Source organism: Apus apus, chromosome Z (assembly GCF_020740795.1).
Source record: "Apus apus isolate bApuApu2 chromosome Z, bApuApu2.pri.cur, whole genome shotgun sequence".
NCBI lineage: Eukaryota > Metazoa > Chordata > Aves > Apodiformes > Apodidae > Apus > Apus apus.
This window is the reverse complement of record NC_067312.1, coordinates 76,353,296-76,376,844: the sequence shown is the minus strand read 5'-3', so window position 1 is coordinate 76,376,844 and position 23,549 is coordinate 76,353,296. Positions and strand designations below refer to the sequence as shown.

At 38.8% G+C, this 23,549-nt stretch overlaps 1 protein-coding gene across 6 annotated transcripts in view; it reads left to right on the top strand.

The window, feature by feature from the left end:
- The window catches only part of KIAA0825 (KIAA0825 ortholog), a 246,329-nt gene that overhangs the window by 63,635 nt on the left and 159,145 nt on the right, over positions 1–23,549 (top strand). For all 6 annotated transcript variants that reach the window (XM_051643498.1, XM_051643496.1, XM_051643497.1 and 3 more), the window contains 6 exons: positions 3,464–3,634; positions 12,443–12,537; positions 13,868–14,095; positions 15,101–15,366; positions 16,586–16,736; positions 23,090–23,280. In XM_051643498.1, coding sequence (XP_051499458.1) covers positions 3,464–3,634; positions 12,443–12,537; positions 13,868–14,095; positions 15,101–15,366; positions 16,586–16,736; positions 23,090–23,280 — 1,102 coding nt within the window. The remainder of the gene's footprint in view (positions 1–3,463; positions 3,635–12,442; positions 12,538–13,867; positions 14,096–15,100; positions 15,367–16,585; positions 16,737–23,089; positions 23,281–23,549) is intronic.

Genomic DNA, 23,549 nt, shown 5'->3' with positions numbered 1-23,549 from the left:
ACATACAAATCTGTTTCCACATGTTCTGTATGTGATTGCATTGGATGCTTAACTCTTTGCTTCTACAAAATTATTAAATGTTTCTGTTATGTGGTTGTCTAATCAGCTCAGTGTCTGAGGAGAAATGCCTTTTCATTCCTCTGTGCTAAAAAATTGACTGTGATGTGCTCATTTAAGTAGCCTGGTCAATGGTCTTCAAAGTTGAATGCTTAGCTATCACTATCCTGAAACCTTGTTGTGTGGGACATATATAAGATCTTTCAATCAAACTTTGGATACTTGTGTGTGCACACTATTTGTTCATCAGGCATGAAATAAATGAGTTGTCATTTCTGGGAGACAGTACATCTATGGAAATGACCCTATGTGAAAGGAAATTCACTTCTGGAGGGTCCTTCTGTGCAGTTCTTCTGCTGTGGATGAGCTAAGCAGAATTGAAATTAAACTTCCAGAAGCTGGGCTATCCAATAAGGTGAATTTGTTAACGAAACCCACATGACATAGCACCAGTCTTTCCTAAGTATTAGTATGTGCCTGTGTTTCTGGCATGCTTGTGCTTCTGCAGCTGTAGAGACTACTCCCTTCAGTAAGATCCATGGCTTCTGAATGAGTAAAAGGAGCTGGAACAGTGCCTTGCAGTGATAGTTCTGGGTATGTGAAAGGGTGGGCAAGTCAAAGATTACCACCCTGAGTAAAAGAGCCTCAAAACCTGTGTGCTCTGCAATGTAACACCTAAGTTTATATGAGCTAGGCAAGCCAGCATTCGAGAGCTGACCAGCACTTGTCCTATCCAGTATCTGTTGACATTCATTTGGGTTAATAGCCAGGTCCCATGGCACATAAGCACAATTTCTGCTGATTGTTAATGTGAGGGCATGTGGCTTGACCCAGCCATAGCACTGTCAGAAGAAGCTTGTGTAAACAATGCATGAATGTCACATCCAGATCTTTGGTATGCTTTCATCTCAACTGTAAGTCATACTACAGAGTAACAAAAGAGGACAAAAGAAATTTAAGAATGGGCTATCTGTAGTATATGGAGCTCTCTGTCAATGTCATATAGGTAGGTGGTTGGTTGGTTTTTTTTCTCCTTCCAGAGAAGTCTAAAGATCTGGGTTGTGTCATGCATCCCATCATGATTGTTTATCCTGCTTACCCTAGAGTCAGCAATTCTCAGGGAGTAATATGTATTATGTGGTGGTCTTTCTGTTTTCTAAGGCCTGTATCTTGACCATCTCATCACAGAGGTTTGCATATCACTGTTTGCTGGATTGGATCAGCATATTCACACTGACTGTAGGTTACAGGTTTCTGTTGAGTTCCAAATCTAATTGATCCAAGGGGTTTCAACTTCATGGTTCAGGCCTTCATGAATGCACTTGAACCACTATTCTCTTACCTGCTTTACTCTTGACTACAAGGGCTGGTGGCTTCTCAGATGACAGTGCATATATATGTGCCTTTTTATCAAAGACAGAATTTCCTCTGTGCTTACCTCCATTTATTTCTTCATTTCATGTCAGCCGTGAAATTAACCCAGGATTCTTGCTTCCCTTCAGGCATCTAGAATTTTGTCTCTACTTGACAATCTAAAAGACTGAAGGGGTTTTCTAGATATTTGTAGAACATACATAGTATAAAGTAACAGGCTTTTGCTCTGATGTTTCTCTAAGTTTTTTTTTATATGCTATAATATGCCTTGTCACATATTAAAATATTCCCGCAGCTTCTTAATGGCTTGGAAAAAGAAAAAGGAGGGATCTTTGAACTTAATGTCTTCAACTTCCAGCTGAAATATACTTTGAATAGTTTGGTAATACATTCAAAAATTAATATTAGTGTGGCATACCTTTGACTCCTAGGTCCACTTTCTTTTGGTCTGAGAACACTATTGTTCAGGGCAATCAAATAATTGGAAGGTCTCCTTGTTCTTCAAGATAGGGAGCAGGAGCATCACAAGGTTTTTAAATTATAGAAACTATAATGGAACTAGCATTCCATTTCTTTTTATGATGTGATTTGTGGTTCTTACCTCTTGGATCTGTTATTTCTGGCTGTATGCAGACTTAGGCAGTTATTTAAGCTCATTTTGTATTCTCTGGTGTTCAGGTAAAGGAGAAAAATTCTCTGAACAGCAGAATGATTTTTTTTTTTTTTTTTAGTTTAAGACTTAAAATTGGAAATCCAGTGATACAGATGTTATTTACTTGTTATTCAGAGAGTCAAGGCACTAACAAATGCAATTATGCCTCACACTTTCTATTGCCATTCTTAGAAATGCAAGGGAGTAGCATGAATACGTCTGTTTGGAACTTTGAGGAAATCCAGATGTAGATGCAAAACTTGCAGTTCAATCTCTAAGGCTGCAAAACTCGAATAGGAAATTAGGGAATTTGTATTCAGAGCTCAGCTCTGCTACTTAGATCTATGTCTATTTAAAAGTGATTTATGAATAGCTAAAAAAAAATATCTAGGAACTTTGAGGAAAAAGGGAGGCACTGAATACTTCAGAATTGCAAAGGTAAGAGAGATTTGACACATAAAAGTACTTTTCAATCAGTTTCTATTTGTTTTCATCTTTCAGAGCTTCCCTTTCAAACTGCTCTGGCTCTCACTCTGACACTTTCTAAATAAACTGTTTTGCTGATGTTACATTTGCAAGAGAACTGGACAGGAACATGGGGTATCAGCTCACCACAGTTTGCATAGAAGTGCAAATTTGTTATATTTAAAGAAGTTATAAAATTAAAGTACTTAAAAAAAACATGTGGTTTGGTAATACTGAATTGGAAACAGCTCACAGTCTTTTATAGTCTGACTGTGCTCAAATCAGAGTTCCCTGGTTGATGTGACATGATTATATATATGATTACAAGTGTTAACCTTTCAAAATAAAATGTTCAGTTTCTTCTTTTAAATACCAAATGCTTATAGGCATCATACTTGCTGATATTTGTTCACTGACAGTCTCACTTGTTTTCAAACCCCATATATTTGAAGTTGTGGAGTGTTAGATTGATGTTTCTTTTCACTCAGATGTCATATTCATCAACTGTATTGTGCTAGCAGATTGTTAAACAGACAAGGTGACTTGCAGAGTGACAGAGGAGTGATGTGATGTCCCAAACCATTAAAATATAGTAATGACGTGGGTTTTTTTCCTTTTGTTCCATCATTTTTTTGCAACACAGTGGTTTTTCTGTAAAACACAGGTGAGGAGGCTTCTCAGTAGATCTGTTGCTTGGAAAAAAATCCTTGTTAATGAATAACAAAACCTGGAATTCAAGTGTAGCTTCCCAGATAGTTGAGAAATGCCAAAGATTTGAGAGCTAATGTAACAGTATTTTACAATAAGGTAAATTATGCTATGACAAAAAATGAAATTATTTGATATATTTTACTTTCTTACATAATTATTTTTAGAGCAATTGTAAAATCCTATTTTATGATTTTACTTGAACAGCCTCCCAGGAATACCACAAAAAAGGAAGGAACTTCTGCTTAACATTGTATCAACTCAAATGTCTTTCTCAACTTATCAAACTCTTTTTACTAATGGAAGAAAAAATTGAGGAGCTCTCTGCAGAAATTCTGTTGGTGCCTTCATTTACAGAGAAGAATAAGAATGTTCAAGGTAATGAATGCTTTCCCTTATTTATTGGTTCTTTGTGCAAAAGGATAATTTTATATGATTTTCAACATTAATTGGCTGATTTATGGCATCATATTTTATAAACAAGTTTACTGACATATCCACTGAAAGTCTTTTTGAAATATGTTGATTTACATTTGAGCACAATGACTTGTGGAAAATAACTGATGATTGTGTGTGAAGATGTGATGTGCAGTAGATACTGATGGAGAATCATAATGCAAAACTATGAAACAGTGAAATGTAGTGTCTCCTACTTAAATTACCTATAAAATTCTGTGTTTCATATAGGACAAAACAATACATGTAATCTGATTTCTTTCAAACTCTCTGATTCTGAACTTATCCTTGAAATCTGCCTTTTTCAAGAGGGAAAAACACTGAACATCAGTTTAATTGATCTTAGCAAACACGCAACTAAATTTTTTAATATGTAGTCCTGCTTTAACCAATAGTTCTTACAAACACTAATAGACACTATGTTTACTATCACACTTATCCCACTGGCTCCACTGGGTATTTTATAGCAATAGGTTCTACATCAGAAGGTAAACTGCTTCATGAACAAGCTTCAGCTTTGCGTTTGCTTTAGATTCCAAGCTCACTCTCTTTTTCATCTAATTGTATTCATGAGGAGAACCTGAAATCCTGAAAATTCAGCCTAGTAACACCTTCCAGGTCACAATATGCTCATAAATGTTCTTCTGCTGTGCTACTTCTGCCAGTAGAGAGATTCCAGGTCACCAGAGAGCAAGTGGTTTCAAGAGCTTTGATTATATTGCAGGAAAGGAAGATCAGACCAGAAATGAGGCCAGGCTGCTTAGGGACAGAGGATAGGTGGAGTCAAAGATTTGGTATCTCTGTAGTCAAGCTGCAGGCAGAGAAGAAAGGTGTTTTGGGAACGTGGTCTCAGAATGCTAAATTGATAAAAAATATAAGATGAAATGTGAAGAGTTCTGAGGCACACATTTTGTTGATAGATTCTTCGTCTGAAACATGGACACTCTGAAATAAGGAGACACAGGTTAACAAATGTACTTTTGGAATATACATCAAAGGTCAAGCAAAATTTGCATCCCAGTTCCATTTTTGCTGTTGGCTTCTATGTATTTCTGCCTCCTTTAATCTCCCCGTTTTACTAATTCTTGAGAAATGACAAGCTATTTTACACTGTATTTTACTTTTTATGGCCTTGATCCTGCAAAAGGGTGTTACAGTAAGTTTCTCACAGAGGTGATGTGGAGGGTTAGGCTGTACATTGTGAGGAAAAATTTATTTATTGTTTTTATTTGTATATTCTGAGAAAAAAATGTAAAAAAAATTGAAAAACTCTGCAGTGGGAAATCTGTTTGACATATTTAACTAACTACACTTGAAGCCTTGTAATCTCCCCTAATTCAGATAACTTAATGATTGCAACTTTAGCAAGAAATGTTTTACTTTCCAGGCAATGTGTTTAGGACTTTATCCTGCAGGCATTTCTCCAAGCTTAATTACATTAAGAACTGTTCCTCAAAAGTGTGTTAATCCTTCTTCTTTGAGTAATATTCTTATAGAGTAATCATGTCTATAGCTAGTAGGGTCCTAAACGGTACCTCTACTTGATCTGAATGGGGAATATTACTAGATCTTGTAGGATACATTCTTATGGGGAGAAGGCCCTTTCTAAAGAAAATATAAAATTACTTTTACTCTGAAACACAGGTGAGGGTAAGTCTTTTAAAGGTGATGTTACTGAAGTGATCAGACATACCTTTGTTTTTAGTGTTGCTGTTCTGATTAAGTGGTTTTATTCACAAAAAAACTGGCATGTTTGCGTCAGTTTCTGGAGACTACATGAGGAGAAGACAAGGCCAGAGAAGTTTTTGAAAAAAGTCTGGGTAGAAGAAGGGTTTATTGGTGTTACTTTCACTTCATATTGTCAGAAATCTCAGTTGTAGTGATGAAGTGAAAGATGATTTGATATGGGAGAATGAGAGCTATGTTCCCAGTAGTTCCAAGTTCTGTTAAGTACCAAAAGGGATTTAAGATTTTCTCTGTTAATGTCCTATATTGGGCAGATAGCCTTAATCAGTGGAAAAAAAAAGGGAGATTAAGTTTTGATAAGAAGGATTTATTAAAGTCCTTGCTTTATTTTCATCAGAACACACTGAATTATGAGACCAGAAGATGGCCGTTATGTGCTCTATACTTATTTAGAAGCCTTCTTACATGAAACCTTGTGTAATTTAACAGAACACAGAGTGCAGATCTCCCCAAGACAGCTTTAAATTGACTTGGGTGCCAGGCTCAGGTGTGCAGTGCAGCAGAGGCTGCAGAACCAGCCTGAGAAGCAGAGCAAAGGGGCCCAGATGGCGCCGTGTGCCGCCGTTGCGAGGCAGCTTCCCGCACTCTCTGGTTTGAAGCTGGGTTGGGAGCTTCCAGACAACCCTGCAGGCACTGCAGGGCAGACACTCCTGAACTGCCAGTCCTCTGGAAGTACTGCTGCTGGTAAATTAAGGGAAGCTGGCCTATTCATAAAAGGTAGGCTTATATCCAGGTGAGAGAAAGTTTCCCTAGGCATCACATAGGTTGGAGCCTTCCTTTTCTTTTTTGGTGGCTTTTGGTATTCATGGGAGCCTTTTTATCTGTGCAACTCACACAGAGATGCAGCAAAAATACTGGGGGTTTTTTATGTGCTTGTGTCAAGTGTGGCGTTTATGTGTGTAGCTGTTTCAATGGCAGTTTTAGTTGATTTTTGTTCAGCATATCCCAAAGTACTTCAGTCTTGATATATCGAACATGTGTAAAGTTCCATCAGAAACAAAGTAGCTCTTTGGATGGTTCCTCTTTTTAATATTTTTTTTTTTTGCCCCAAAGATGGCATCTGAGTTTTATCTAAACCAGACAGTTTCTTGGCCCTCATTTTTCCCTAAACCCAGCGATGACAAAGAGCAATGGCTGCATAAATTGGATGTAAGAAGAACACTTAGGGTTTATCACAGAAGAATCAAAGATTTCATATCTTCTGACAGATTGTTTGTACTCTTAGGGGGTCTTAAGAGGGGTCAAATGGCTTCTAAGAGTTCCTTAGCTAGATGGTTAAGGGATTGTATTAGGGAGGCGTATGTAGTTAAGGGTAAAGAGGCTCCCAGGGTTTGTAAAGCTCATTACACTAGGACTATAGCTGCTTCTTGGGCGGAGAGGTCGAAGGCTTCCACATTGGAAATTTGCAAGGTGGCCACCTGGGCTTCTCTTCATACTTTTTCATTGCATTATCTCTTGGATGTAGTCTCTTCTGCAGATTCTGCTTTTGGTAGGAGGTTGCTTGTGAACCAAAAAAAGAACAGTGAAGAAAAGAAAGACATGTAGTTCACAGTTCTAGCTGGCAACAAGACAAGTTTCTTTGCAGTGTGCACAATGGAGTCCTATGAAGACCAATTTAGGTGGTTGAAAATAGATGTTAGAGGGAAGTACTGCCTACCAGTGTTCTCTGATGGTAACCCCATGGCAGACAATAGCACCAAAGGAAGCAGTGAACCAGAGTGAACTCTGTAGGGAGGTGGATGTAGAGAGTTTTTTTAGGTGATACAGTTCTCTTAGTTCAGTTTGAGAGTTCCATATCTGGCACCTTCTGGAATATATTCAGAATCCTCATTTTCCCAAATTGTTTTGCACAGATTGAAAAAAAAAATCAATGAAATGCGTTTTCTACTCTTAACTTCACTGTTCTCCTACCAGTTCTTCCTGATTTTATGTTTTGACTTTTCTTTACCAGGTCTAACCTAGCATGTATTCCTCAATGAGCAGTATGTACATGCCAAGTTTTGCACTTTATTTCAAGCTATATTTGCATTGTCTAAACACAGTTAAATAAAGGGCAGTACAACTACACATTTATCTACTACCAGTGTAGTGTTCAAGTTTTCTCTTAAATCAAACAAAAGGAGAAAATGACAAATAGCTCTGGGACAAATAAGTGATGATGTGGCTTTGTTCCATCCCTGAATGTCAGTTTGGACAAGACTGCTGCTCTGAGGAGAGTGTCCCTGTTTTTTCTAACAGTTCCGGAACATCTCAATGTTGCACAACCTCTCTTCGTTCCACTACAAGCCATAAGTTACAGAAAATTAGAATAACCACCTTATTTTTTTTTCTTGACTAGACTTTTTACACTGTCTTCTGCAGGTACCTTGTCATGCCTACTGCGAGGAGGTAGTCTACTTCTCTATTTACATTCAGTTGAAATTTCTGAGGTGTTCTGACATACCTAGTACGTGCAGCATCACAGGGGTTATTCTCTTTGAAGGAATCTGGAACATTCAGCTGCAGTCAAGGGTTAAGCAGGAGATTTTGGTTTAGAATCCTGCCAAATTACATTCTCTTCCCATCTTTAAGGTAGATTCCTCTTCCCTCTGGCATTTCAGAAGCCTCTTGTTGAGACTTTTAAAAAAATCAAAAAACATCTAACGTGCTTTCATCTGTCTCACTTTTTCCCATTCCAGTAAGAAAGGTGAACTTTGGACAGATCAGATAATGAGTACCAAGAAAAGCTTTTTCCAGTGGATCTCTTTGAAAACACAGTGGGCAAAGTTGTCAAGCCCTTAGGTTTACGAGCTTTGCCTCAGGGGACTGGGAAGATTTGCAAAGGTCTTTCCTTCACAGCATAAGAAGAAATCCTTTACTCTACATCCATTTCTGTAAAGTGTAACAAAAGGAGTGCAGAATCAAATGATGAGTTGCATCCTCATAACAGACTTTGAAACTGTAAAGATTCAAGAAAGAAGGGTGTTATATTTGCTTTGGTCTCAAAGCAAGATGTTCAAGTGGCTTCTTTAAGAAGTACGTTTCTTTGGAAGATCAATCCAAAAGGAAGATGGAATGTACAGAAGGGGGGGAGTCTAATTTCAGCTGTACATTTTCTGTATTTGTGTTATTACAGTTTGCTTGGCATAGTACAACAAATAAAAAGTCCATTATTGAAGACGGAAAGCAGGAGGATTTTTTAAATCTACAGCTAGTGAAGTGTTTTTTGTTTCTCTGCTTATTTATTTTTGCAGGAGAGAGGTATTTCCCATTTCTGCAAGATATATTATTTCCAGGACAGTTTCAATAAAAGTTCTGGCTGAGTTGGATGAGTTGAACTAGTTGATGTTCCTTACCTTATTCACAGTTAGCGAGCTGTCATACAAAAGGTTTCCTTGATGCTTTGCTGCTCTATGCTGCATGCAAGATAAAGTCACAATGACTGTTCTTGTGACCCTACATGCTATGAAAAACATAGAAAAGCTGTGAAATTCTGTAGAAAAAAAAAGTAATTTATTAGAACTTCTTGTTAATTATATTTACAATGCAAGAGGCCTCACTGTCATCACCAGTATAAAAACATGAGGCAGCAACTCCATGAATACACAAGCATTTTAGGTTAAATATTAAAGATTTTCTTTAAAGCCTTGAGATAGAAAATTACAAATACTTGGTCTAAGTAGTGACAATAGGAGACTGTAATGTATAGATATTTTAATTGTGCTTATAGGTAGAATCAGATGTTATAAGAAAGTTAAATTGCAACTGAAAACAAGGCAAATTTAAGGTAGCAAGCACAGAATAGAAAAAAATATTTCTTATTAAGAATTTTTTTTTTCATTTTGGAGTAATTTCTAAAACACACTATAAAATTTCAGCATTAAATAAGTTAAAACATATTGAAAAAAGAAGTTTATGGTGCTGTCTGTAACACCATATTTTGAATGATCAGGGAGCTAGATGACCTGGTTTGTCTCTGCAGTTTTTCTACTCTATTGTTTTATCTTTCATTTATCCTAATTCAAATCTGTTTTTTTCCTGGCATCTTTTGAAAATGCTAAGAACACAGTCCTTGGGAAAGACCCACAAAACCCATCACAGAATCACAGAATCTTAGGGTTTGGAAGAGATCTGAAAAGACCACCCAGCCCAACCCCCCTGCCAGAGCAGGGTCACCCAGAGCACATCACACAGGAACGTGTCCAGGCGGGTTTGAATGTCTCCAGAGAAGGAGACTCCACAGCCTCTCTGGGCAGCCTGTCCCAGGGCTCTGTCACTCTCACAGGAAAGAAGTTCTTGCTCATCTTGAGGTGGAACTTCCTGGGCTCCAGTTTGAATCCATTGCCCCTTGTCCTGTCACTGGACATCACTGAACAAAGCCTGGCTCTGTCCTCCTGACACTGCCCTGAACGTGTTTGTAACCATGGATGAGGTCGCCCCTCAGTCTCCTCTTCTCCAAGTCCAAGAGACCCAGCTCCCTCAGCCTTTCCTCACCAGGGACATGTTCCACTCCCTCCATCATCTCTGTGGCTCTGTGCTGGGCTCTTTCAAGCCGTTCCCTGTCCTTGTGGAACTGAGGGGCCCAGAACTGGACACAATACTCCAGATGTGGCCTCACCAAGGCAGAAGAGAGGGGGAGGAGAACCTCCCTTGACCTACTAACCACCCCCTTTCTAACCCACCCCAGGATCCATTGGCCTTCTTGGCCACAAGGGCACATTGCTTGCTCACGTTCAACTTTATGTCCACCTGGACCCTTGAGTTCTTTTCTGCAAAGCTGCTTTCCAGCTGAGTGCCTGGGATTGTTCCTCCCCAGGTGCAGGACTTTGCACTTCTTGCTGAACTTGTGTGTGCCCTTTTCTCCAGCCTGTTGAGGTGTGTCTGGATGGCAGCATCACCCTCTAATGTGTCAGCCACTCCTTCCAGTTTGGTGTCAGCTGCAAACTTACTGAAGGTACAGTTTGCCCCATCATCCAGGTCGTTAATGAAGATGTTAAACAGGACTAAACCAGTGCTGACCTCTGAGATAGATCACTAGTTACTGACCTCCAGCTTTATGTCACCTCTGGGACTGGCTATTCATCCTGTTTTCAACTCACCTCATGGTCTACTTACCCAGCCTGTACATCAAGAGTTGTCTAGAGGTTGTCCCATAATAGGATCTTACAGGAGCAGTGTCAAAGGCCTTACTGAAGCCCAGGTAGACAGTATCCACTGCTCTTCTCTCATCTACCAGGCCAGTCATTTCTTCATAGAAGTTTATCAGGTTGGTCAAGCATGACTTCCCCTTGGTGAAGCCATGCTGAGTACTCTTGATTAATTTTTTGCCTGTAAAGTCCTGAAAATGGTTTTCAGGATTACTTGCTCCATCATCTTCCCAGGGATCAAGGTGAGGTTGACCAGCATGTGATTTTTGAGTCCTCCTTCTTGCCCTTATTGAAGAGAGGAGTGACATTTGCTTTCCTCCAGTCTTTGGACACTACTTCCTGTTGCCATGATGGATCAAAGATCAAGAGTGGCCTTGCAGTGACATCTGCCAGCTCCCTCAGCACTTTTGGATGCTTCCAGTCAAGGCCATGGACTTATGTATGTCCCATTTTCTTGGGTATTCCCTGACCTGAGCCTCTTCCACCAAGGGTGCGTCTTCCTTGCTCCAACCTTACCCTCTGGTCTCTGGAAGCTGGGTTTCCTGAAGGCTGGTCTTGTTAATAAAGACTGAAGGAAAGAAAGCATTCAGTACCTTAGACATTTCCATGTGTGTGTAACCAGGTTCCTCATCTCATTGAGTAAAGAGCCCACATTTACCCTCATCTTCATTTGTCATCTGTGTACTTACAGAAGCCCTTCTTTTTATCTTTGACGTACCTGGCCAGATTCAGTTGCATATGGATCTTAGCTTTCCTAACTTTGGCAACGGATGCTCAGATGTTGTTTCTGTGTTCCCTCCCAGGTTAGCCATCCTTGCTCCCATCCTCTGTATGCTTCATTTTGTGTTTGAGTTAGGCTAGGAGCTCCTTGTTCATCCACGCAGGCTTCCTGGCCCTTTTTTTAACAACTCTCTTGAACTTGGAGAAGGCGATCCTTGAATATTAGCCATCTTTCTTGGGCCTCAGTTCCGTCCATATCCCATGGGACCTTATCCCATGAGACTCTTCTAAGCAGATCTTTGAAGAGGTCAAGGTCTGCTCTCCTGAAGTTATGCACTTGTTTTTCACCCTTCTCCCTGCCCTTGGGATCCTGGAGTGCACCAAGGCTGCCTTCCCTTTCCCAATGAGCCCCTCCTTTTAGTTGAGTATGAGCTCCAGCAAAGCACCTCTCCTTGTTGGCTCCTCTTATCATTTGGAGAAGGAAGTTATCAGCAGTGCATTCCAGAAACCTCCTGGATTGCTCAGAATTTTGATAAAAGTGCTGTTTACCCCAGATACTGGTTTGTCCTTGTCAAAACTGGGGCAGCATTACCATTACTCCAAAATTTATGAGTAAGCTTTGTGCCAGCCCTTCTTAAGAAGCTTCACTTGTTCTTATTCCTGTCACCATTATTTTGCTTACAATAACTGTACTAATTAACTGTCTTTTTATTCTTCTCATATTGGCCTTTCCAAATAAGCAAAAACTGTAAAAATACATTAGTGTGCAGTTCATATAATTTATTGAACAAAGAATATAAATTAATTTCTACAAAGCTGTTCTAACATTATCTGTTCTCCCTAGGAATAGGTGACTGCACAATCAGTATAAAAATGAATTAATGACAAAAGAAACTATATTTTACACATTATATGTGCGATTGTGTAAAATATGGATACAATGGGATGTGGATTTCATCATGTTGCATAAAAGGAGCTGTGTATAACCTGAATTTGACTTTATCATAACATTAGTATTCCACTACATCTTGTTGAGGGGTTTTTTATGCTTCGTATTGATATATCAGAAGGTGTTGTAGGCTGCTGACTTTTCTACAGAATTAATCTTAACTTTGATCCCTTTTATCATACTGTGCAGGAGTTCTGAAGAAAGCTGGTGGGGAGCTTTTAATAGGAGAAACTAGAGCAAATGAGACCAGTGTGCTTCCTGAACAGTTACTTCAGGTAGAAGAGGTGAGTATGAAAAGAGCCTTGCACTTTGTAGGAGATTTTCTTTTGTGTCTCCAGTGTAGTCTGTCACCATGTTCATTATAAACACCTATCACCATAGTTTCATTATTTCTGTACTGCAATTAATTTTAGTCACAAGGTGTCAGTTAAGGTGGAATAAAATCTCATGGCATTCATGAAGTAGGGGCTGTTGAAGATTTAATAACAGAAAAGGATTGACATTAGAAGTATAAGATACTTCATCACAGAACAGTAGAAAAACACTAAAATATGATAGCTTTCTTCTGTATTAAATCTTTAAAAAAATACCTATCAAGTTCTAAGCATTTAGCATAATGATGCTTCCTATAGGGGTAAGTACTCACACCACGTCCAGTTTCTTTGATGCCAAGAAACTTCTGTGCTTTGTAGAATGTATGTACAAGATTTTTAGTCTGGCTTGCATTTACTGCTGAAAAAAAATGTATTGGTTAATTTATGACCTAAATGCCCTAACAAGTCTGATAGTTTGTGATAGTGGAATTTAATTTCCTAATGGTTCAATGTTAAAGCTGAAATTCTTTTTTAAAATGTGCTTTGAATCAGTTTGTGAGACTGATATTCCTGTATCTTATAGATTACAAAGAGCAATATTATGAGAATGTTGAGCTTTACCTGACGTGAGATGAAAACCAAACCAAAACCAAACCAAAACAAAAGGACATGCAAAAAATGTGGGCTGGGGGGGAATTGCTGCCTTTGTGCTCACTGGAGTTGAGTGTTGGGAGTGGGAAAGGGGGAAGGAAGTAAGAGACAATATCAAAATTGGAGTAAACTGGAAGGGCTCCACTTTGTAACCCTTCATTGTGTTCCAGTTTATTGTTATAGCTGCAACAACTTTGGAATAGTTTTTTTCTCCTGCTGTGTCCCTGTAGTGGGGACCTTTACTGTACATCTTCTGTCATTAAAATATTGCATTGCTGGATTACCTCTTAAACTCTTGCACATGGTTGTAAGTGTATTTGACTTTGTTAAATAGATTTCTTAGAAAATTTTAAATGGTGTAAATATGAAGCATGGCTTTTTAAAAGCACTCTTGCTTAAGCAGAGCTTTTTATAAATTTATTAACAATTTTATGGCAGATTTAATACTGTTCTGCATGTTCATTTTTCTTGAGTGTACATGCTGCTTTTAATATTATTTCAAGGCTAGCAGACTATATATGAAATTACTAAAATGAATTTCAAAAGATGATGGTGTCCTTTAATTTTATGAGGAATGCTCATGTAAGTTTCAGAGAACAGTAACACTCAATAATGAATCTGATTGATTCGATATAAATATGTATTTCAGCCTGTTTTCCTGAATTTTGGCTGGAGAAATGCGTTTAAAGACCTGTCTTCTTCTGTGGCTCACTGCATAACAATAGCAATCGAGGACTTTTCAACTAAAATTCTTCAACATGAGCAGAAAGAAGAGTTTTCAGCTGCAGGCTGTGCAGTGAGTCTTGTAAACAACCAGCAAATGAGGGAGTCCTGCGGAGCAGTCCAACAGGAGGAGCAACCAAAACGAATTTTTAAGGCAGGTATCAAAAGATCTGAAGTTTGAGGGGAGACAGAATGCCAAGGCTGTTTGCCATCTACACTTTGAAGTACTTACAGTACCATTAATATTCTATATCTTATACAAATGGAATTAAGAAGAAAGTGAGAGGCTTTACAATGTGAGGCTGAGCAGAGCTTTATACAATAGCCCATAGTCTGTGCTTGAAAGAATTAACTTTTAAACTGCACTGGCAATATTTTTTTCATCTGAAAAGTTCTAAAACATCCTGATTAGTATCTGCTCTGTTACCAAGTGTTTCAATGGGAAAATGCTGAAAGCTTTGAAGCATAGCTGTAAAAGGATTTCCTGCATTCATATCCTTAGACATGCCATTTAACTAATCAGCATAACCAGTAATATGGCCAAATTAGAGTGCTTTGATTTGGCTGAAAGGCCATTTATGACGATTAATTATATTGCTTTTCTAAGGGAATAAGTGTTTCACTTTTTATTTTATTTTATTTTTATTTAGCAACTCTTCTAGTGAATTTGGAATGCTGTTAATGAATGTTTGCTTAAAAATACACATAATCTTTTGTGAGTTAATTTTGAGGAGATCAGTGAATGAATTTACTTAGAGATGACAGGTCTGTTTTGAAATTCCCTACTTAGACATCTGTCTGTTTTTCAGAATAAATTAGTTTAGAAAATTACCTTTGCTTGCAAGGAATTAACCTTATGCTTTGAATGTACAACTAATGAAATAATAAACAAAATTGAAGCATTACTAGCATAAGATGCTTTTAATTTTTCCCCCAATATGTATTATGTAGCTTTAAAGCAAGAAGGAATGAAATAGTAATTAATTTACTGTAGATAAATGTTTCTTCCCTGTATTACAGAATGAAGCATTTGTAAATCTGATTTAATATATTTATCTTTTATGCCACTTTCATTATTCAAGAATCTGACCCTAGTGTGTATGAACTAAATGGTGCTGTCAGAAGACAAATAAGTTGATGCCACATTTATTTCTCTCAGTTTTGTTCTGACATCATGGAAGAACTTGACACATTGCTTCCATTGGCTCTGGCATGCAGAGATGATTCTCTTCAGGAAATTAGAGCAAACTTTGTAGAGGCCTGCAGCAAAGTGGCAACAGCTGTCCTGGCAAGGCTAGAGGAGAAAAGCAAAGAGGTTCCCTCCAAGGCTCCTCTGCAAGACTTGTATGCTACCCTCTCCACGGCCATACATGTCTCTCAGCATTTTACAATGTATAGCAATTTAATGAGAGAAACCAGCAAAAAGTGAGTGACTTTTACTTATAATGGTTTAATTCAGACATAAATAACACAGGACATCAGTCCATTCTGGTGATACAGTATGGGGGCAGTTTTCTAAATTGCATCATATTTTTCAGCACACACACTGCGTGTGCTATTTATGGGAAGACCTGAATCAAAGCTATTGATAATCCAAAGCAGCCATTACAAAACAAAATTTATGTTTAAGATCTGCATTTGATTTGCTGATCAATATTTTTTATTCATTAAGCTTGAGTAAATAGGATTGTCCAGTGAACTGAATGTACTCTGCTCTCATATAAATAAAGGGCTATGGCCTTAATTTCATTTTCTGACCTTTGCAATAGCTGAATTTTCATAAAATCTGATTTAGTACATAGCAATCTTAGAGTATAAATATACATTCCTGTGCTTTTTCCTTACACCATATATATTAAAAAATGGGAACAAATACATATTATGTAGTTTCAGAATTTATTTTTCATTGCATGCAGAGAATATATGAAGTAGCAGTGTAAAGACTAAGGCAGTATTTGACCTGGGGGGCAATATAACTACATTTGCTGTGCTTTTCACTTAAGACACTAGGAGTCTCTTTATTGGTCCATGTGTTTCTGGCCATGTGTAATTTAAAAGCAGAAACTGGGCCTTTTAGGAGGGACTCCTGAACAAGTGTAATTTTCAAGGTATGTATGGTACCTAAGGGGTTGTGTGCACCACTGAGCTACTTTTCCTGTGATGTTTTACTCTCTCCTACTTGAAGTGTATCTTTGTGAATGGGAAGTCTGAGCCAAAATACTGATTAATCATTCTACTTGTGTGAATTATGAGAGAATTTTAATACATACCTACCAAAAATAATCAAGGCACTCTGTGTTTTCATTTTCTTTAACACATTCAGTGTTGATGCAATTATGCTTCAAACCAGAATCTCCCACTAACTGAATGACAAATGTACTTTCATCTCAGAATATAGGATAAATACTATATTTCGCAGTGACTTGGTTAAATGAGAGTTTAGAGATGAGCAAATGTATTTAAAGACCTTGTGAAACAAAGACCAGGTATTTTTCAAAAGCGAATGCTCGGTTCAGACTCATGACACCAAAGGGAAGTGAATGATTGATACCTAATAATCAAAAACATTTGTAGTCCTGGGGATTGTTACCTCCTACTGCACAGCCTTTCAGCCTTTGCCTCTTTGATCATTCTCTCTGAACAGACCCCTGTTCCTAGTGCCTGTCCAGCAGTACCAGGAGTTCATCAACGTTCTCCAGTTTCAAGTTACGAACTACTGCGTCAGAGTTTGTGCCACAAGCATTTTACAGGATGCTGAGAGCCACCACTGGGATGACTACAAAGCTTTTTATGAGGTGTGAGGTTAAGTTTACTGTGCCTCCCTTTTGCAGAATGTGTTTGACTGGTTGCCAGCTCTCTGACTAATTAGAAGCATAAGATCAGCATTATTTTTACATTAAGATTATTGGAACTTACTATTTTGAAATATGTGATACTGCAGGCAAATGTCTCTGTAGAAAGGATGTAGGAAAACATAGTCATTTAAAGATTAGATAAATCATTATCATTGAGTGCTTGTGTCATTTGTGTAATAAAATGTTGTGTGTCAGATTCAAGATACTCACATAGAACTCAGTGAAGAAGATACCATCATTTTAACTCTTCTTATAGAAAGTATGACAAACAAAAATGAAATATAGGATTTTTTTTTTTTCCCCTGGAAGCTTTTAATCTTACTCTTTAATTTTTATTTTCAATTGCTTTCACTTTTGTGAGTGAAGGATGTAACAAAGAAAGATAGTCAATATAGTTACCTGCAGCATTCAACAATACATTTCTGGAATAGCTAGTGCCATTTCACCTGGATTTTGCAGTCACAGATCTGCTCTTAAAAGATAACCCAAATGATTATGTGAAAATGCCCTAAGGATCAAGTGAATTGTTGTAACATTTGGTGAGTTTTCTTCATTCCAGTAAAATACAGACATACACTGTTTGAAATTATTTTCACTTAATTTCAGGATGAAGTGCGAGTGGTATATGTCTTTAATCAAAAATAACAGGTCTCCTGGACACAAAGTCACACCCTTCTTTATATAATTGGCTGTGTGAGGGAATTAGGGTGTTTTGCTGAGCATTTTCTGGAATTCTTACATGAGAGAAAAACTGTGTAATACATCTATTCTGCAGATGTAATACAAAAATCTGCTGAGTCAGTGACAGAAGTTTGTACAGGACAGAGGATGCAGACCTTAATGTAATTGATCTATTTAAATTTCCACTAAAACATGTAAATAAGTATTTCACTTTTGTCTGAATGTGAGGGCAGATGTCCTGGATTGATGAAAAGGTAAAAAATATTGTGACTTCTAGCAACTGGTAATCATTGCTCTTCACTGTCTGTAGTCCTTATGGTGCTGTCCCCTGTTAATTAGTGGTCCAATAACCATTCACCATGGAGAAACATAATTGTCAGAAATCGTTTTCTCAGTAAGAAAGAGTATGGACAGCTCAGCAGTTTCACCAATACTGATCAGAACTGATGTGTGTCAGGGGGGATGAAGAAGCTGGTATCTCAGCTCTGTACAGTTGCAGGACTTGAGGTGGGAAATATTTTACATCATCACTCTGCTCTTTTTACTGGGCCTTGGCCCAAGGTTGGACCATGATCTGCTCCAAGTGCCTTCAGGAGGCATGATGCTGAGCAGCTGCTCTTCCATTGACCTCTTGTAGGGATCCCAAATGGAAGAGATTGGCTTAAGACATATTGCTTGCTACAGAGGAAACATCCTGCTGAAACTTCCAGTGGTGAGAGATGGCTCCTTCTGAGGTCTAAGCTCAACAGAAGGGGTGAGGCTCAGCCTCTCAAGCTGTGCAGATCCTTCTGAACTCAGAAAACAAGAGTAGTTTGGAGCTAGACACCAGAAGACCTTGCCAGTTGTTAAGAGCATGTTGTGATATGAGCTCAGTTTTGAGTATTAGAGGCAACTGTAAAAGTTTCAGTCCTCATCTGTACATCCTGAATGCAGTTGCATAAAGGAAAAATGCACTTTATCCTGTGCTCCCACCAAATAAGCAAAACAGTGCCTGTCCTTTGGTTTTGGTGTGCATGAGCAGGAAGAAGAGGAAAAACCTTTCTTTCATCATTCCTGTGTTGCATGCTTAATTAAAAGCCAAATGGCAATTCTGCACTTCAGGATCACGTAAAGTTACTCTCTTCCCTTTCCCCATTAATATAGGTATTAGGAAGAATATGTGATAGCCTTGCCTTGCATTTTCCACTCACATTTTGCGTAGTAAAACTGCTTGGCTTACTGGATGTGGAAGTCATTCTGAAAGAAGACAAAACCATTGGCAGCCCAAGGGAAAGGGGGAAGGGGCAGGGGACAGTGTCTGTGTTTGATTACACAGAGCTGCTGTTTCCACATTTTCTTTATAAAATGGTAACATCTGAGGAGAACAAGACCAGTAGCAAATGGTTATTACATCCTATAAAAGAAAACATTAGTTCTTTTCCACATTATTTTAAAATATATTACTCTTATTTTAACATTTTTAGACTTCTGTAGGCAATTTCAGTACTTGCCCTCCCATCCTCCTCCTGACACCCACCTGAGCATGTTATCTGGAATCGAGAGATAAGCCAATTATGATTAGCGGGTGAACACATCTGTTATAACCACTGTGAGATCACAGGAAGTTTTGTGTATCTTTCAGGGGAATTAAGATGAGATTTTGGTTGATGCAAGTGGCAAATCTGTAGTGATGTGAGCTGGGAGCTGAGCTCTCTGCCCTGGGACGCCGGGAGCCGGAGCTGACGGGGTGCGCAGCTCTCGGGATTGGGGGTCTTGCTGTCAGAGTGCACTGAACACCCACCCTGCTGCTGGGCCACAGCTCCAGATCACACTTTGGAACAGCTTTTAGTGCAGCAGACATCTGCTGCAGCTGGGGGAACTCCTCTTTTCTGCTAGTCAAAGAATAAAGAACTGTCTGTTGGAAGATGGTATCGAGCGGCTTATGTAAGGAAGTGCAGCTGCTTGTTTCCTGATGTGTAAGCCAAATAAAAGCTCACATCTGTCTGTGTTGTGCAAAGCCTGAAGAAATAGCAGATGCTTGCCAGTAGAATTGTCTAGAAATGACAAGAAATAGAAGAACAGGACAGGAAAGGGGGAATGAATCTCATTTAAATCTTCAGTGAAACTGTTGCTTCTGCAGGGGCGGGAAGATGTTATTCAAAGTAGAAAAAAGTTATTCAGAAATAGAAAAAAATCATTCAATTTATTGCTTTAAATTAAACAGAACAGAGAAAATAAAGCAATTAATGTTAGTTACATACAGTTAAATACTAAAACTTGCCAACATCCAGTTTCACAAGGTAATAGATACCCTACATTAGAAAGTAAATTTAAAATTGTAATTCTGGTTGTTAACTCGGCATGGGTTTTGAAAATTTTTAAATTTATTATTGTAAATAAAATATATTGCCAAAATAAATTAGCTTCCACTAGAGGTTGAAAATAATTATTTTTTTTACCTGCTAATTCTGTCATTAGTTGAAGTATTTTTGCAAAGAAAGGGAAAAAGTTAGTAAAATGGCTGTAGGATAGGATTGGGCTTTATTTCTGGGTAAGTTCTGTTGGAATATTCCTCAAAGGTAGTCATGGTAATACATGTAAGACAGACTTATGGAAAATGTGTTAGTGTTTGATTTATTCAAACTTATGAAGTTATGTTAGGAGCTGAGTTATGGAATCACCATGTGCTTTCTTATGATGATGTTTCAGTATGTTGTGCAATAACATTGTAATTTTATTTCGAATTAGAAAAATGGGAAATTATTTCAGTATGTCCATTGTTTTATGAAAACAATTTCTAATCAGTGTAAGACAATCCCATTTTAATTGTGTGGAGACACTGGTCAAGTGCTTGGTTGTTCAAAATACCAAATTAATTGTTTTATGTTTGCCTGTTGAGAAATGCTTAAAACAGTTTTAGGATGTCCATGGTTGTATTTATAAAGACAATCAGGCAGCAAATTTTGTTTTGAAACTTATCTGTGTGACATTTTTCTCTTCTGCAACAGTGAAACTTGGAAAGTTGGACATCCAGATTATTAGGGTTTTGGTTTTTTGTTGTGCTTTTTTTTCCTAAATGAGATTAAAGAGATGTGTATGCCAATCCTAAATTTAATGACTAGACAGATTTGATACTTTATTTCTATGTAAAATTCCCCCCTTTTTAGTATAAATTACACTTCAAATATTAATGCAGAGGAATAGTGAATAATGACAACTTCCCATTGGAATGGGGGAAGTGAAGATTCAAGTCTTTATTCTGAAACAGCTTCATCAAAATGCTATTTTTTGAATAGGTATTATTTTAAATATTTGAATGTGAGTTGAGCTGTGTACTTCTTAGATATGATATGGATTAGCCAATGTGGTTCTGACTCCTCTGAATTTATCTCTGTGTCTTATTGCCATGGTTTTGTATAGACAATGAAATATTAATACCAAAGCTTGTGCCTTCCTAGAAAATGTTTCATTTCAATAAGATACCATTGTAAGACACAAAACAAAAGAACAAAAATCTTACTAATAAATTCACCTAATAAAATCACCTGCTGGGTGATTTTAACCATCTTGATATCTGTTGGAAAAGTAGCACAGCAAGTTGTAGGCAATCCAGGAGACTCCTGGAATGCCTTGATGACAACTTCTGAAGTCAGGAAATTGACAGTCCTACCCGGGGGGATGTGTTATTGGACCAGATTGTCACAAATGCAAGTGAACTCTTCAGGGATATCAAAGCTGAAGGCAGCCTGGGCTGCAGTGACCATGCACTAGTGCAGTTTCACTGTCCTGAGGGGTAAGAGGCAGATGAAAAGCTTAGTCAGGTCTCTGAATTTTAGGAAAGCAAGCTCCCAGCTCTTCAAGGAGTTAGTAGATAGGATCCCATGGGAAACAGCCCTCAGGGTCAAGGGAGCAGAAGAGAACTGGCAGATCTTTAAAGATGCTTTCCACAGGGTGCAAGAGGTCTCAATCCCCTGGTGTATGAAATCAGGCAAGGAAGGTGAGAGACCAGGGTGGCTGAGCTGAGACCTGCTGGTCAAACTAAAAGGCAAGATGGACCTACACAGGCAGTGGAAGAGGGGACAGGTGTCCTGGGTAGAGTACAGGGACACTGCCCAGTTATGCAGGGATGAGATCAGGAAGGCCAAGGCACAGCTAGAACTAAACTTGGCAAGAGATGTTAAGAAAAACAAGAAGGGCTTCTACAGGTATATAGACCAGAAAAGGAAGGTTAAAGAAATTGTACCCCCCTGATGAGCCACAAGGGTGAACTGGCAACAACAGACAAGGAGAAGGCTGATGTTCTCAACAAATTTTTTGCCTCAGTCTTCACTGGCATCCCCTCTCCTCACAACTCTCATGTTGATGGCCCACAAGATGCAGACCAGAGAGACAAAGTGACCCCCACTGCAAGTGAAGATAAGGTTTGTGACCATCTGAGGAACCTGAAGATACACAAGTCCATGGGACCTGATGAGATACATCCCAGAGTCCTGAAGGAATTGGTGGATGTAGTTGCCAAACTACTATCCATGATATTTGAAAAGTCATGGCACTCAGGTGAAGTCCCTGGTGACTGGAAGAAAGGAGATGTTATGCCCATATTTTAAAAGGGTAGAAAGGAGAAACCTGGGAATTACTGACCTATCAGCCTCACCTCTGTGCCTGGGAAGATCATGGAACAGATCCTCCTAGAAGACATGCTTAGGCATGTGGAGGACAAGAAGGTGATCCAGGAGAGCCAGCATGGCTTTACCAGGGGCAAATCCTGCCTGACCAACCTAGTGACTTTCTACAGCAAAGTGACTATGTCAGTCGACCCGGGAAAAGCCCCAACACAAGAAGGATGTGGACCTATTGGAACGTGTCCAGAGAAGGACCACAAAAATGGTCCAAGGGCTGGAGCCTTGATGAGGACAGGCTGAGAGAGCTGGGGTTGTTCAGCCTGAAACACAGAAGACTCTGGGGGGACCTCACAGTGGCCTTCCAGTGCCTGAAGGGGCTACAGGAAAGCTGGGGAGGGGCTTTTTACAGGGGCTTGCAGAGAGACGACAAGGGGTAATGGTTTTAAGCTGAGAGAAGAGAGATTTAGGTTAGAGATCAGGCAGAAATTCTGGGCTGTGAGGGTGGGGAGAGCCTGGCCCAGGTTGCCCAGGGAAGCTGTGGCTGCCCCATCCCTGGCAGTGTTGAGGGGCAGGTTGGATGGGGCTTGGAGCAGCCTGGGCTGCTGGGAGGTGTCCCTGCCCATGCAGGGGTGGCACTGGATGGGCTTTAAGGTCCCTTCCAACTTAAAAAAATCAGTGATTCTGTAAATTCTGGACATCTCATATTATCATTTTAATTGTTTGATTGTTATTTTTTTCTGACTTGTAACACTATGGGTTTTGAGAATCGGTTCATTAAGGAGGTGAAATGCCATGGGTTGGTTTCCTGGCAGAACTTGAGTTTTGTAACTGAAATGGAATATGTGTTTCCTTCTAATACATTGCATCTTGTCAAGGACCATTTTTTGGTCATCATGTGCCTGAAACTCTTGAGCAATTTCCTTTCAGATTAAATGAGTTAGATTTACAGGAACCTAAGCTGATATTTTGGAAGGTGTGTTTTTGTTATTTAACATGTGGTGGTTTTGCTAGGGGGAAAGATGCTCCTTCTCTGTCCAGATGTGGCATTACTTCTGCTGTGCTCTTCATCATGATTTATGGACTATTCTACCTCCCAAGACAGCCCAGGAGATTCTTACAGATGTACTGGAACAATCTTTGGATATGCTGTCCTCCAGATATTGTCAGGCCTGCCCCACTTACAAGAGAACACCACAGATCAGGTAATGGTTGTGTATTTAATGCACACTTTTAGTGTATAAAATAAGTAAATCTTAGTTTTCTGTTACACACCACTTTAATTAAAAAATAAATTTTAATGAACACAGCAGAGGGAATAGACACAATTTATGTATTTTGATGTTTGTTTCAATTAGATAGATTTTGTATACTTACTATTCTGTAGTGATACACAAAACCAGGCAGAATCAAAGACCTCTTCTGAACTCTTGGTGAAGTTGTTCCATTAATAGCTTATGGGTTTGATGAGCAA